Source organism: Calidris pugnax, unplaced genomic scaffold, assembly GCF_001431845.1.
Source record: "Calidris pugnax isolate Ruff unplaced genomic scaffold, ASM143184v1 scaffold52, whole genome shotgun sequence".
Taxonomy (NCBI): Eukaryota; Metazoa; Chordata; class Aves; order Charadriiformes; family Scolopacidae; genus Calidris; species Calidris pugnax.
Window position 1 is genome coordinate 1,201,454 of NW_015090811.1, and position 15,133 is coordinate 1,216,586.

The window sequence follows — 15,133 nt, forward strand, 5'->3', positions numbered from 1 at the left end:
GGGGGGTAGTGATGGGGGGGGGGGGGGGGGGAATTTTTCATTATTCATGTGAAAAATTGAATAATTTGCTCACATGCTCAGTCCTGGGGTTAATTATATTATGAAAAAGAATAGTTCGTAAGGAACTGGCTTATTGCAATAAGAGTGCCCTGAAATTTAAGCTGATTAATTTGTCAGCTTGCTCAGACCATACCATTGTAATAATGAGTCTGTTTGTCTGTTAAGCAGGAACATCTGGACTTGGGGCTTTGGCCCTGTAATGGGGGCTGCAGGTGAGTGGTGAGGGTTGACATGGTCTCTGCTGGGGGTTCCTCCTGCACCAGCCCTGGTCACTCTGCACCTACAGTTCTGGCCAGGCTGCTGGTGTGACAGCAAATAGTGTTTTGTACCAGGTGAGAGCCTGCCCCAATGGGAACTGAAGTACCAGGATCTACTGTGCAATGCTTCAAGTGTCACTTTTCCATAGGGTTGCAGTGGAAGTGAGGACACTCCTGGATTCCAGACGTTTATTTTACAGGCTTAGAGAAGAGGAGCCGTAGACTTGCTTAGGTTGATCAGTTCTTTTTCTAAGTACAGAATAAAGACAGAGAAAGAGACAAAGCTAGAATATTATTCTACACTTATAATAGCATTTTGTCATCTTTTCTACAACTAGAAGCTAAAACCATAATTTGAGTTTCCTTTACATGAATATTTGGAAGCCAATTTCCAAATAAGCTCTTCTTGTAGCGCCCAACTCCCTGTTCCTGCATCCTGCTGGCTGGAGCTCGCCCTGCTCAGGCTCCTGCTGTCACAAACTCAAATTGCTGCTATACATAGATTTTTCAAGTAATAGTATAGCAGAGCTTTTAAACATCCCACATCGCACATGGGTACCAAAGTATGCCACCACCGAATTGGTACATCTGACCCATCATTACAGGTTTTACCTGGAGCAAGCATATTTATTTCTGTTTGAAATTGTTCATTCACCTTTTATCCTGGTGATTCTGAAAGGCATCAGCAACGTACAGCTCTATCTTTATCGCTGCTTTTGTTATTTACGTGTTGGACTATTGCAGTGCTCTTCCCAGGAGGTGACATCTTAAATCTCTTAAAAATACAGGCTGAGGGCAATGCAGGAGCTGCCGCCTTCGTTTCCTTGCTGTGCTCTTTTGATGCCAGTGCTGTGTGTCTTCTGAGCTTGTGTTTGGTCCTCTAGATGTTGGCACCAGTTAACCCGTGGGGACCTCCAGGTTATTTACACGTATGTACTGGCTGTCACTTTCCAGCTGCCTTGACCTGAGAACCTCCATAATTTTTCAGAGCCTTAACTTTTTTTTTTTTTAATAAGGAAGCAACTAGCTCTTATTGAGATTTATAATACTTAATGACTGTTCAAAATGACCTAGTATTCCGGTTTGGTTTTTTTTCTATATCTTTTTTCAATTCAATTCTGATGACCTGATTTTTAGGAGATCATGGCAGGCTGGAGGAAAGGCAGAAGTTCTGCATGTAAATTTTCTTGAGATACAGGAGCAGGAGAGGGAAGTTGCACATCTTGTTGGGAATACCAGAAGAGAAAGAGCCAGCCTTAGTTTGTGGCCAAGTGGTTGATACCTTCTACTGGTGTTCTCACCCAGGAGAGCAGAAGGCAGGAGCCTGTCTCAGGTCCAAGGTGTGAACTCCCCTTTGGGCACCAGGACTTGGCTCAGCTGGAGCCAAATGCCTGGCTTATGTTTGCGATTTGTACTTGGGATTTAGCACCTCAAAGTTGAAAAGAAATGCAGTTTCTAAGAGTCCTGAGGTCTTGCTAATAACAATCTTTAAGTAATGTTTATTTGCCTGCAAAATACATAAGGGCTTATATTGGGAAATCAAGCTTTCAAAGTTCAAAGTCATCTATTCTTTGTGTGTGTGTGTGCACAACCAGCACTTGTTGGCACTGGAAGTTAGATATACTACAAAGAGAATTCATTTTTAGGGCAAAAGCACTTTTAGAGAAGAACAAGGGCTTTTAAGGATGTCACAGCAGAGTCCTGAATTCTCTCTAAAAAGGCTTCATTTTGTGGTCTAAAAAGTCGAAGCAGAAAGAAATCCGTCTCAGCAGAGCTCTGATGTAAGGAAAGTTGCAAATGGTGCTTTCTTTTATGTTTTGCTCATAACCGTCACAGCAGACAAAGGCAAACACTTGTCTAATTTGATAAAATATCTTTAATTGCAGCGACGGTATTTGAGGTTTGGGCTGGATGCATAAGCTCTGTTTGTAATCACAGTTCCAGCCGTACTCCACAATCATCTCCAATCATTGCCAATTAGCATCCGTTAGTCTGTTGTTGCTTAATTCAGATGTTCTGGGATGTTCAGTTGCATTATTCATACCTTGTCTGGGAAAATTTATTTTAAAGATGAGTACTATTACAGGATTTCATTGTAGTGTGATAGATTTTATTATTTTTATTCGCCCCCTTCTCTCGTTTTAGTGACTCTAGTTGGTGTAGAAAGGAGAACCGTACATGATTTGAGTCCTGCATTTCACTTTTAGCAAGTAGTTGTTCCTGCTTGATAGAGAATTTTAAAGAGGGATTAAGAAAAGATAACCAAAGCTGGTATTTTTTCACGTAACAGTTTGGGTTTGGAAGACATTGGTGTGAAATATCATTGATGCTCAGTCATCAGGAATGAAAAGAAGAAAAGAGAGAGCAGGTGTTGTATGGTTACGGAGGACTACTGTAACCAGTGATAGAGATTTTAAAAGGACTTTTAAATGCCAGTTTTCCAAATCAAGTCTAGTCTTTACTTGGTAGAGAGCAGGAGGAGGAAAGCTTGAGGTAGAACAGGCCACCTCTGTACCTGCAATGGGACACTAAACGCTCATTTCCAATGCAAACCATTTTATGTTTCTATGATTATTTTCTCTTCCTTTGCTATCCTAATAAACTGTCTTTATCTCAACCCACCAGGTCTTTTCCTCCTAATTCTCTCCCTCATTCTACTTGGGGAGTGCGGGCGAATGAGCGCTTGGTTGCCAACTTGGGGTTATACAAAAACAAGGAGCTATTCTTTCTGTGACTAAATGCAAGAGATTGGTTGAATCTGATAGTTGGTTTTTTTTTTCCAGATGAGGATTTTAGAAAGGAAAAATTAATACTGGGGAAGTATGCTTAACATAGGGCTTTGTTTGATTTTTCAAACATTAGATGTTTGAAATTTCAAAAATTAGATGTTTCACATCTAAGTTTCATGAAATGGGATTTTTTTCAGTGCCCCAGTAACAAAAGAAAGTAAACTATGGCAGTGACCCACAGCCCCGGGGAACAGGGGCCGTGCACACATTCGCTACAGGACTGACGTTCTCTGTGTACGTGAACGTGACACAGGGAATAAGAGAAGAGTGCAGCAGTGATTTCTATTTTAAAAATAGAGGAAAAAATATGAAAAAGAGGCGGTGATAACTCATGAAAGCACAGGTCGTTGGGCAGCCAGTGGAGCCAGTAACGATGGTGGGTGTTTCTGGGAGTCCACGCACGAGGAGCCTGTGCCAAACTCTCAGATGAGTTTGCTCCACTAATCAGACGCTTGTTAATAACAGCTCAGATTTACGGTACTTCATAACAGCACAAGAAGAAATATTCATCCTGTTATTGACTTTGTGGGGGAAGAAAACCTAATAAAGCATTAAGAGTGCTTAATCAATACCCGTGTAGGACTGCGCTGGGCTATCAGAATGAGCAGCTTTGTTTTCTATTCAGGCCGATAATTTATGGTTAGCGCTGGAAGTGATGGATGTAATTTATGTTTTAGAGACAATTACCGTTCAAAGACGGCTGTTACAAAGCTCTTGCACGAAACAAAAGAAAAAGACAAATGCGATCTCTGGGGTGTGAGCTTTGTGCTCACCAGCCCGTCCAGTATCTTTGCTCGTGACGTGATATTTACGTATAACACTGCTGTGAGGTACGTGCATATGCCCATGTGTGAACTAGATTGCGTCACAGCAGCGAGTCGCCTTTAAAGTTCAAATCAACTTTCTCAGGTTTCAGGATGTTTTAGACATATGGTTTTGGTTGCAGACCATCTGGGCCATAATTTTAAAAAGCAGTGTCTAAAACCATAAGTAAGTTAAGGAGCTACCTATTCGCTGGATCTTTAGCACTTTTAAAAAAAAAATGAATCAATTTGGATCTCTAAATGAGAAGTTGACGAGTGTGCATTTTGATTTGCAGACACTTGTCTACAACACCTCTTTATAAAAGCAGATTGTAATACAGTCACATATATACTCCTTTGTTCTTGTACCAGGCACTCAGATATATTAAGGTACACATATAGGTGCATTTAAGTTGCACATTATAAACTATATTGAGGCTTTGATTCTAACCTTTATGGGGGTTTTGTACTTGAAAGTATTTGAAAGTATTTGAGTTGTGTTTTCCAAGTTAGGAAGTTCCATCTCTAAATTGCTAATATAGTCAATATAAGCTGTCAGTGGCTGTTAGAGTAATCAAACCTCTTAGATAAAGATATTTAACATTTAGTTTCCAGAAATCAGACCATCTTCATCACAGTCTTCAGAACAAAAATCCCAACTGGGAAGAAGTGTTATTAGTGAAATGCTGTCTTCCTCCTAAATAAATACGTTCTCGTTACTTTGACCCCTAATTGAAGCACGGTGTGTTAGCCTAACACTTTTAAACTAATCAAAATAACCTCCCTTCTGTGTGGTGGTGGGCTTTGTTCCTGTGGTATTGCAATAACAATGTGAATGATTTTACAGATTTTATTCCACTTCAGTGATTTATTACAAGACCAGCGAGCTCTGACATGCACTGAAGTCAGTGCCTTATGGGTCAGAGCACGGGTCAGCCCCAAAGGCTGGTGACTGAAACGGCAAGTTTGCATGTGGTTGCATTAAATAAATAAAGTTGTTGCTCCTATGCAGCTGATAAATACAGAAACCTAGGAAACTAAGTTTTAAAATAGCGGGCTGCAGTTATGAGATTCCCTTTGTTATCTTAAAAATGATTTTTTATATTAATACCTACTGCATAAACTTGTTACACAGGTAAAATACACTTTAAAACGCTTTAACCTGTAGGCAGTGGGTTAGCTGGTGTGTCCCGTAGATCTAAACATACAAACCATGGCCAAAATTAACTGGTGGTTCCCTCCATTGTTTTCCTGCTGCAGTACAATGGCCTCTCCTTCTCTCTCATGCTGGGTGCAGATTCTTTCTCCTTCCCTGGTCCTATAGATCTAAACATACAAACCAAAATTAACTGGTAGTTCCCTCCGTTGTTTTCCTGCTGCAGTACAATGGCCTCTCCTTCTCTCTCATGCTGGGTGCAGATTCTTTCTCCTTCCCTGGTCCTCCTGTCAGGGCAGGCACCAGCCCATCCTACTGTGTAAAGATGCTAAATTCAGCTCCATGCCAAGGATCTGCAGAGCTCCAGCCCTCACCAGTAGCTCAGCAGAGGTGTGTGGAGGAGACTTGAGTACTAATGTTCTCCTTTCCAGCAGAAAACTGATTTTTAAAAAAATTTTTAGATTTTTTTTCTTCATCTAGATGCTACATTTGAGATCTAATAATAGTGCAGGTCACTTCTGTTAGATTTAAAATTGGAATTACTGAAAAAACCCACTTTGTCCATTGTCTGCTTTTATATAAAGTTTTCATTTATCTGTTGGAAATCTGAAATAGCTTAGACTTGCATAAAAAATTGGTTGAAGGGTTGTTTTCCCTGGGTGGCTCTGCTTTGTGATATTTTCAGGCAGGGAGTGAGAAGCATTAAACAAGAATACAGGCGTAAAGGGATTGGAATCAGTCCTTTTTCATTTAGCATAAAGCTCCTAGGCATACTTAATTGGGGAAAGGTGGTCAGCTTTATGAAAAAAAAGGCACGCTTCCCTACATATCAAATATTTGATGAGATTTTTAGGTAAAAAAAACCACCACAAAACCTTTTCACATAGTGCAGTTCTATAATTCCACATGTGCAGGAAGCGTGGGACAGAGGTACGTCTACAATCCATATTTTTGAATGCTAGTGGATTTAAAATACGCTGTGGATTTTTTTTTCTACACATGTTGTAGACAGATCGCATATAAAGTTAACATCAAGTTAATCTAGATTAAAGTTTTTCCTTTTTTAAAAAATTTCTTTAAGACTTCACGTGGCAGGATTGAACGCTCACATAGAGTATGTCCCACAGATAATGTTTTTGTGTTGCAATGTTGGCTCTATAAATAAATGTGAAGCATTGCAGTAGCAAACATCACATTTGTTGGGTTTTTTGAAGCGCCTACAACATGTCATTACAGATGGATTGATAGTCTTGATAACATTGAACTTTTGTCAGACCTAACTTGGCAGACTTGTTACTTGTCAGAAATTTTCTGTCATTTTTCTTGCTATTCAAAAGGCAAATATATTTGCAACCTTGAATGACATTGAATATGGAAAGCAGACAGAAATTTATCATTTGATGGAACTGTTTTTGTTGTGTTTTTTTTCCTTTTTTTTACAGTGGCAAAGCTGTAATCGGATTTTCAAATTCTGACTACTCTGTGTTTTAGGAATATACAACAGCTGATTGCAGCTTATAAGAGCTTTTTAAAAATGTAAAACACATTCTTTATTACTTCACGTTCAGATCATTTATTTTTCTGCTTCTTGGACTGAGGCAACATCTGACCTTTATTACTGGGTTGTACAAAACAACTTGGCAGGGTACGGGCGATGGAAAAGGTCTTGTACAGGAGACAGTGCAGCAAAGGATGTAGATGCTTAGGGAGCAAATATTCATAACACTAAGGTTAAAAATAGAGCAGTTTATGCCTTGTGAGAATACTCCTTCAAATGTTGAAGGCTTTCTAATAGGTGTAAAGCTGTATCAAAAAGCTTTATTTTTGTGTCTTAAACTATAATTTAATTTCTGAGTTATGATGATTAGCTTCAAGTATTTGTTTTAAAAAGACATACGAATGAAAAGTCAGGTTTTCCGCACATAATAGAAAAAGCAGTAGATTTCTGGTGTAAAAAGCAGCAAAGAAATGGATGAAAACATTTCATGAAAGGTTGAAAAACAGGTATTGGGGCAGAGACAAGGAAATCCTGGACAGACCATTAAGAAGACAGAGGGTTGGGAGAAGATGATGAGGTTATCAGTCATGAAACACCGATACTTTGGGGGGAGGCAAAATTCATAGGTGGACCACGAGAGAGAAAAAAGCTTTCTGATTGCTAATAGAAACACGCTGCAATCAAAAGGAAAAACATTCTATACATTAGTATGCAATAGCACTATACACTTCCGAATGTATTATACCCTAGTGAAATCAAGAGGATAATGATTAGCTCCTTAGCTGGAAAGGTTTCCTTCCAATATTTCGGTTCAAAATACAGACAGTGGTGTTAATAAATTGGGCTGCGTATTGTAGACCCCATCACTTAGCCAATATGTTATGCCAGGAGGCCATGTGGCATTGTAGGTGCTAAATACAGTGTAGAAGACTAAAGCAGTTCTTCCCATTATTTTGTTTTTAAAAAGAGAAAAAAAAAAAGGAAAAGAGCAAGAGATTTTATTAGTTTTCAATACTGTTAGTATAAATAGAAGTCGAAGCTGTGGAGCAGGGTTATTATGTGGCTCATTACTGTTTATTACCACAAGGCACATCAAGATGTCTGCTACTTAGAGGGAGTAAATCATTTGGAACATGCCTGTTTTGTCGCTCTTCTGCACGATGCTGGGCGCTAGCGTGCCTTCTTCCAGCGCTTTGAGGAATATGTCTAAAATCTGTCGCTTGTCATATGTTCTCCCCGTCTCATGCTGAAGAGAAGTGAACAGACGAATGTCTTATTTTGGTACGATTTGTTTTTGCATTTTGGAGCAGGAGGGAGTGTTTTTCTTCAGAAAAGTTTCTGTCTAAATTGTGTTCGTATGAAATCAGGAGAAGTGCTTTGACTTCACGCAAGTTAGGATTTCTTTTGTTGCGTAGCTCTGATTTTTTTTTTTATATATATATATATACACATAACTTGCCTGTGTTTTACAGTATCACTGAGGACAAAGAATGTTTTGTTGTGTTGGTCATTACACTGAATTTAGACCCACGGTGAAATGGGATGGGTTTAGTGAGTTTGTCCCTCCTCAGCTGCACTTTAGTAAATGTAATGATACATTTCATGATACATTCATGATACATTTTTCTTTTAGCTGTTCTATAGTCTGAAACCTCCCCAAAAATTTCTTTTAACCTCTGGTTTTTAGCCAGGATCAGAGATAAACTGGTAACGTTGAGCTTGAGCTCATCGACGAACTAACAAACCTCAGTAAATCTTAGACTTTAACAGCTAAGGATTGAAAGGCTCTCATCTCTCTTGTGTGAATGTGGAATTCTTTCTTTTTTTTTGATTTGTCTTTACAGCGCTTTGTATTTCTTTTGACTGGAGCCTAATTAGAAGTTTTTAAAAAAGCTGCATTTCCCCATTGGGGATGCAGAGTGCCGCTAATATCAAGTAACTGCTTGCGATTTTTAACAGTCATGACGATGCTTATCTTCTGCTGCTTCATCTTCCTCCTCCTGCTTTTCTTGCTCTCTAGCCTGAATGTAATGTGGGATCTCTCCAAAGGCTTTGAGGATGGGAGATCTGTCACCTGTGTCCTTGTGCCGGGCTTTGAGAACGTGGTGTGTCCCCTTAGCCCTGGCTTTCCCCTTACCACCATGCTGAGGAGGTTGGCTCTGCCAGCAAGCCAGGACAAGACATTGTCAAAAAATTGAGACAAAGACACCCACGGCCCGTTAACTCATAAGCAGGTTTGTTGCTGTCCCTGCTTGCCCCTGCAGTGAAGAATTACGTGTCTGTGTGATATTAACATTTCAGAGAGAGCAAAGCAAGCAAGAAAGCGTTGCTCAAGTACACGTTCCAGAATACATGAAATCAGTGCAGCAAATACCTGCTGGTTTTGTTATATTTACTGTCCCATTTGACAAATTTTCTCGTTTGGAAATATTTCCATACCATCTGTTGTCTCTGATCCTGTTCAACAGAGCAGCATTACTGGCCTGATGATTTCAATCACATTTCTTCAGAAATTCTTATGCAGGGTATATAAAAGTAAATGTCTTCACTATTGATTTTTCTCTGCCATTGGCTACTCTATTTATTTATGTGGCTCTTTAATGTTCTTCATTTATAATGTATAGATCTTTACCTAATTTTTCCTATTCAAAATCATGCAGGCAAGCACTAACTTGATCAGGTGAATAAGTAAGATGTGTAGACAGTAGTGCACATACATCTGAAAGGAAAGAAGGACCTTAATTGTCCTACCATCTTTCAGAGGTTTCTTATCTCAGCCATAACTGCTGGAAGCATATACAATTGAGCTGGTGGGAAGGACAGTACAAAAATAGTTCCTGATCTTGCTGCACAGAATTGGGAAGTTAGCAAGATGGGTAGAGCCTGCAGCTGGAGCTGGGTGGATGCTACCACTTAACTTGAGCAGAAGAAGGCGAGGAACACTCCCACCATTGCTCCTCCTGGTTGTTTTGGGGGGCACAGCAACATGGCTGGGGGCCACTGCTGCAGCGCTTACCTTCAGGGTCCTTAGCTGTATGTCTCAGTAATTTTTTCACTCCATCACATCAGAATTGTACAAAATTGTCCTCAAATGACCAGGTAACACGGTCAATGCCCACTCTTGACTCACCACCTAATGCTTTCTCCTGACAGACATAAATGAGTGCACCACTGAGAACGGTGGCTGTCATGACCAGTGCTGTAATACCATCGGCAGCTACCACTGCAAATGTCCAGCTGGCCAGAAACTGGAGGAAGATGGAAAATCCTGTGGAGGTAATGTTTTATACTGTGTCTCACTGCTATTAAGAAATCAGAGAAGACATTGGAAAGGAAAAGGAAATGTTGGCTTTTATCTGGAGCCAGCTGAAGAGCGTATACTCAGAGTTGTCAGGAGTGCAGATCTTCTCATGTCTGGATTATGAAGATGTAACTGTAAGAACACTTCAAAGGGTTGGGGTTTTGTTCTTTTTTTTTGAAAAAATGTTATCGCTTAACCTGCATTGGCTATGCCATGTTCTGATTATGGAATTTCCATCATCAATTTAAAAACCTGAAGAAAGTGTATATGTTTGATAACGCTTCATCTGTCTCTAAAACAAAATGGTTCTTATCAGAAAATACACATACATTTTTGCATTTCAATCACAATTCCACAGCTAGAGATTAACCAAATAAAAAAAGGATTTAAAACCGCATGCTACGTAAACCCATTTGTCGTCTTCCTAAGGGAAATACAAGTCTAGTTAATGCATTATGGGGTAAAATTTGTTCTTATGCAAAAGCTTGACTTTGTGCAGGAGCAAAACATCGCATAAGCTTATGTCAGAACACATAATGACTTCTTAAAGATGCACTGGTAAACACAGAGTGGGTGTAAACAAGCCCACCTCATCTGCTGACCCACAGTCACTACATTTGTCACATCATCAGACACAAAAGGTAGAGGAGATTAGGTGTAAAGTAGCCGAGGTGTACTGTATGGCAGATCAGAGCAGTTCCTTCTTAAGTTCACCTCCAGTAGAGGTAATGACTGATCTGTGTGCGCTGGCTGGGTGCCTGGATTGCACCCTCCATTGCATTTCATTGCTGCAGTAAGTATGTTGTTGACGGGTTTTGATTATCACAAGAGGAAAAGTGCTAGGTAGGTTTTCATGAAGTGTGTTACCAGCTTTTCACAAGAAACAATGTTTTCTGGCTTTTCTTATTGCATAGTATCTCACAAATACCCTTACGCCAGGAATTCATTTTATCATTTTCTTCATCTTTTTTAAGGTTTCTGCAAAGCAATGTATTTCTTGGCTGTATTCATATGCTTTACCCTAGCTTTATAATTTATTTTGCTGCACTCCTTTTTTTCACTAGAAGATGGTAGAATTATTTTCCACAGCTACTTATCATTTGATATCCAAGTTGACAGTGCAAATAAGCTGTAGATGGTTATTTTCTTTTGATTGAAGTTTTTCATTATGGTCCTCCAGGTTTTCATTTTGGCCTTTTGAGAGCTCAAACCAGAAACACTATCCACGACTCACACCTTCTTCACCTCAGCCTCTCTCTCTTACCTCTTTTGGGGACCGGTTGGTATATGCCATGAACCAACGTATGGGTCTGTATGTTGATGACTACTTACCGCTTTTAGATCTGTGTAAAAGTTGTCCAAAAACTAAGGTTTTGAAAGCAGGGGTCCTACTCATTGTAGTCCTAAATTGGTTAGCATGCAAGGGACCTGTTTCCTTTAAAACAATTAAATTAGTGTTCTTTCAGCATGATTCTTCTAATCATAAATTATAATTTAAATACTAGTATTTTGACGTTCTTTAAAACCTCATACAGAGCCAAAGATATTTGATTCTTATACTATATACTATCTAACCAGGAATTACAGGAGAACATTAGTATTAGCTGGTTTGAAGCTGCTTTTGGAAATCTTCAGACAAAAAAGGAAACGTACAATAAACCAGAAAAGCTCAAGTCATAGAACAAAGTGAACATAGCAATAACACTAATTATACCTTAGCTTTTGTGGAGGTGGTAATGACGACGAGCATATGGCTATCCTGACTTGCAAGAAGGTCAACTTCAGCCAACTTCTAGCCATCTGATGTTACAATATAAGTAACTTCATGGTTGATTATTACAGAAGGGAAAAGTGAGCTTCCAAACAGAACTGCATGTGCTGCTGAAAGGTGTTGGTCTTTCAGGACATGACACTGAATTGGTGTTTTATTGATGCCTCTGTGTTGCTCAAAGGGGTCATTTTGCAGATGAGTGCAAAACAGCTTCTCATTCAGGTTTGCCAGCGTTTTTGGAGGAATAAGGCTTTTAGTTGTTCTGGGTAGTTAAATTCCTTCTTTCTTTATAGCATCATTGTGCTTTATGTTACTCCTTAGTCTAAACTCGAGCATTAAATAGATGTGTACTATTGTTCTGCTCCCATTATCTGTCTCATGGTTGGTTTTATTTCACTGGTGACTGAAATGATCAATTGGTGTACAGATTTTTTTATAAGCCAAGGTACAAATAAGGTGTATCGTTAACAAAGCACTATGGAAGCAGTACAGATTTTATTCAGTAAGTCATTATTAGTGCAGAGATTGATCTTGTTTTTCAGAAACAAAATAGAACATCCTTCTGACAAAAAGAAAAGATGTTGTCAGGAAATAACCATTGGGTTTTTTTTTTTAAATATGATTTTAGCCATTTCCAGCTGTTTAATTCTAAGAAAGGAGAATCAGATAACAATTTACTAATCCAACAACATAATGAAGGGTACTGCTGATTTGGTCAATAATAGCTGGGGGGTTTGTGAGCAATGTTGGGAGACTCAAGGGCCTAATTTCACAGCTAGAATGAGCTGGGGATGCTCAGCATCTCGATCTTCTGGGGCGTCAAAGGTGTCTGCAAGACACAAGGCTCCACGAATGTGAACAAGACAACAGCTGAGATAATAATAGGTGAGATGATAATCTTAAAATAAGCTATTACTATCAGCATTAACTAAACCTTGCCTTTCCGGGGTGGTTCTGCAGCTGGTTAGAGCCATGTGGGGAAGGGGATGGAGCAGCACAGCCTGGGATGTCCCATCCCGTGGGCTCCGTACTCCTTCCCAGGCCTGTGAGGATCTTTTCTAACTGACTTCTGGCAGGATACATCATTCAGAGTTACGTGGTATGTAAAGTCTTACTTGGCTTCATTGAGGGATGCTTACATCAAGAGGTAAGTTGTAGTCAGGTGAAGGCATGTGCATCTATATCGAAATGCCAGCCAGCGCAGTGAACTGATTAGCCTTTCAAAACTAATTATCTACATGTTGTACTGCAGATTTTAGTCTCCGGTGTTCATGGACAGAACTTCAGTTTTCTTATCTGACAGGGAAATGTTTTCTGGCAGATAGTCGCGTAGGCTTTACAGATTTTGACAGAAAGCTCATGCTTACCTCTCACTTCTCATGTGTCTGATGGAAAGTAATGATGAGAAAGGATTTGGATTTAAATCGCTGCACAAATAATACAACAAATTAATATTTGACATTTATTAGGATATGACTGTCAGCCTGATTCTGTGCATTATGAATCTGTACCAGCGTTCAGCGTTTCGGGGGCAGTCTGGTTAGCGGCCGTGGGTGGATTTGCTCAGAAAGCTGTATCTTGGTGTGAGTAAGGGAGAGGAAATGTGTGTGTCTGTGCACGCACAAATCAGCTTTACCTTTGGGCAATACCTCCCGACTTGTTAAGCAGAGGTACCACTGACTCTTTATGTGATACTCTGCGAGGCGCACAGATATTCTCATTTTATATTTTATACTAATGCAAAACGATCCTACTGAAACATCACAGAAAGCAGAAATTATATTTTCCAAACATAAACACCATTTTAAAACTCAGTCATTGGCACAAGTCCAGACCTGTAAGAGATGCTGAGGCTACAGCTACAAAAGCACGTTTTCACACATGAATGAGCTCCAGAAGTCAAATTAAAAAAGGTCGCAACCTCGTGTTAACCTTCTTTGATAAACTGTCATTTCTTATTTATGTTGCTGTGCTCTGCCAAGGCAACTGAAGGAAGTTAGAGACAAATGAAGTCCTATGATTAGCTGTTGATGAAAAGAAGCTTTTATTTTACTGATTAGAGTAATATTGCAGTCACTGCAACCCCGTCCCCGGGGGTTTTGGTCACACCTCGGAGCCCTGGCAGGTCTCCTGCCCTTTGCCAGAGGGACTTTTGGAGTGGCTGGGTTCTGAGCCAGTGTGTGACTTTCCAAGGCCACCACTGTTTACCCCAGTAATGTAATTGTCACCGGTGTCACTTGATTTAGCCTGATCCCAGGTCAGATGAGAACTCTCCAAACGCTGTTGACACAGAAGAGTTAACAGCTGGGCTAAAGAAATACTGAAGGATTTGTCTGAGAGAAAGAAAGTGTTTATTAAAATGACCTCAGCATTTATTTTGTCTGTAAGGTTTGAAGTGTCGATCTTAACTTATTCTTGTCAACCTCGGCTTTTGTCAAAGAGAACAAACATGCTAATTCTGCATTTGCACTGTTTTCCTTGCTCAACAAATCAATGCAACAGGCTTTTGCCATGCCTGGTGAAAAACACTGAGGAACATAATACCATGCACCTCTAGGGAAATGCCAAGGAGCTTTTTCACTTATTTATTTTTTTTTCAGCAGAACAGGAGAAATTAGTCCACTGGAGAGATTCAGGATGCTTTTGTATTGTCTTATTTTAGAAAGTTGCTTTTGATTCATAAGGCTACAGCATTTCGTGACACAGAGTTATTTTCAGGAAGACTTCAAATAGAAGAAGAATAAGGAAGGAAATAAATTGTATATTACAAAAAGAAAAATATACCAGCTCTGATTACAGGTGCAACAAGTTGCAACAAGAACAGAACAACAGAATCATAGAATCATCTAGATTGGGAGATTTAAGATCGAGTCCAAGTGTTAACCTAATGCTGCCAAAGCCACCACTAACCCATGTCCCACAGCACCACATCTGCCCAGCTTTTAAATACCTCCAGGGACGGCAACTCGATCCCTTCCTTGGGCAGCCCATCCCAAGGCTTAATAACCTTTTCAGTGTCAAAATTTTTCCTAATATCCAATCTGAATCTCCCCTGGTGCAACTTGAGGCCATTTCTTCTTGTCCTATCACCTGTGACTTGGGGGAAGAGACCAACCCCCCCCAGCTACACCCTCCCTTCAGGTCGTTGTAGAGAGCGAGAAGGTCTCCCCTCAGCCTCCTCTTCTCCAGGCTGAACAACCCCAGCTCCCTCAGCCAATCCTCAGAAGACTTGTGCTCCAGACCCCTCACCAGCTCTGTTGCCCTTCTCTGGACACACTCCAACACCTCAATGTCTTTCTTGTAGTGAGGGGCCCAAAACTGGACGCAGCACTCGAGGTGGGACCTCACCAGTTACCAGTACAGGGGGACAATCACTGCCCTAGTCCTGCTGGCCACCCCATTCCTGATACAGGCCAGGATGCTGTGGGGCTTCGTGGCCACCTGGGCACACTGCTGGCTCATATTCAGCTGGCTGTCAACCACCCTCCCCAGGAGGTC

The 15,133-nt window shown here is 40.3% G+C and overlaps 1 protein-coding gene across 7 annotated transcripts in view; it reads left to right on the forward strand.

The window, feature by feature from the left end:
• LOC106886152 (multiple epidermal growth factor-like domains protein 6) overlaps positions 1-15,133 on the forward strand; it is a 216,600-nt gene that overhangs the window by 115,327 nt on the left and 86,140 nt on the right. For 6 of the 7 annotated variants that reach the window (XR_001411584.1, XR_001411585.1, XM_014938859.1 and 3 more), the window contains exon 5: positions 9,717-9,839. The exons of the other annotated variant lie outside the window; for it this stretch is intronic. Coding sequence is in view for 4 of the 6 variants with exons in the window: in XM_014938859.1 (XP_014794345.1) it covers positions 9,717-9,839 (123 nt within the window). In the remaining 2 variants the exon portion in view is untranslated. The remainder of the gene's footprint in view (positions 1-9,716; positions 9,840-15,133) is intronic. 7 annotated transcript variants of the gene reach the window in all.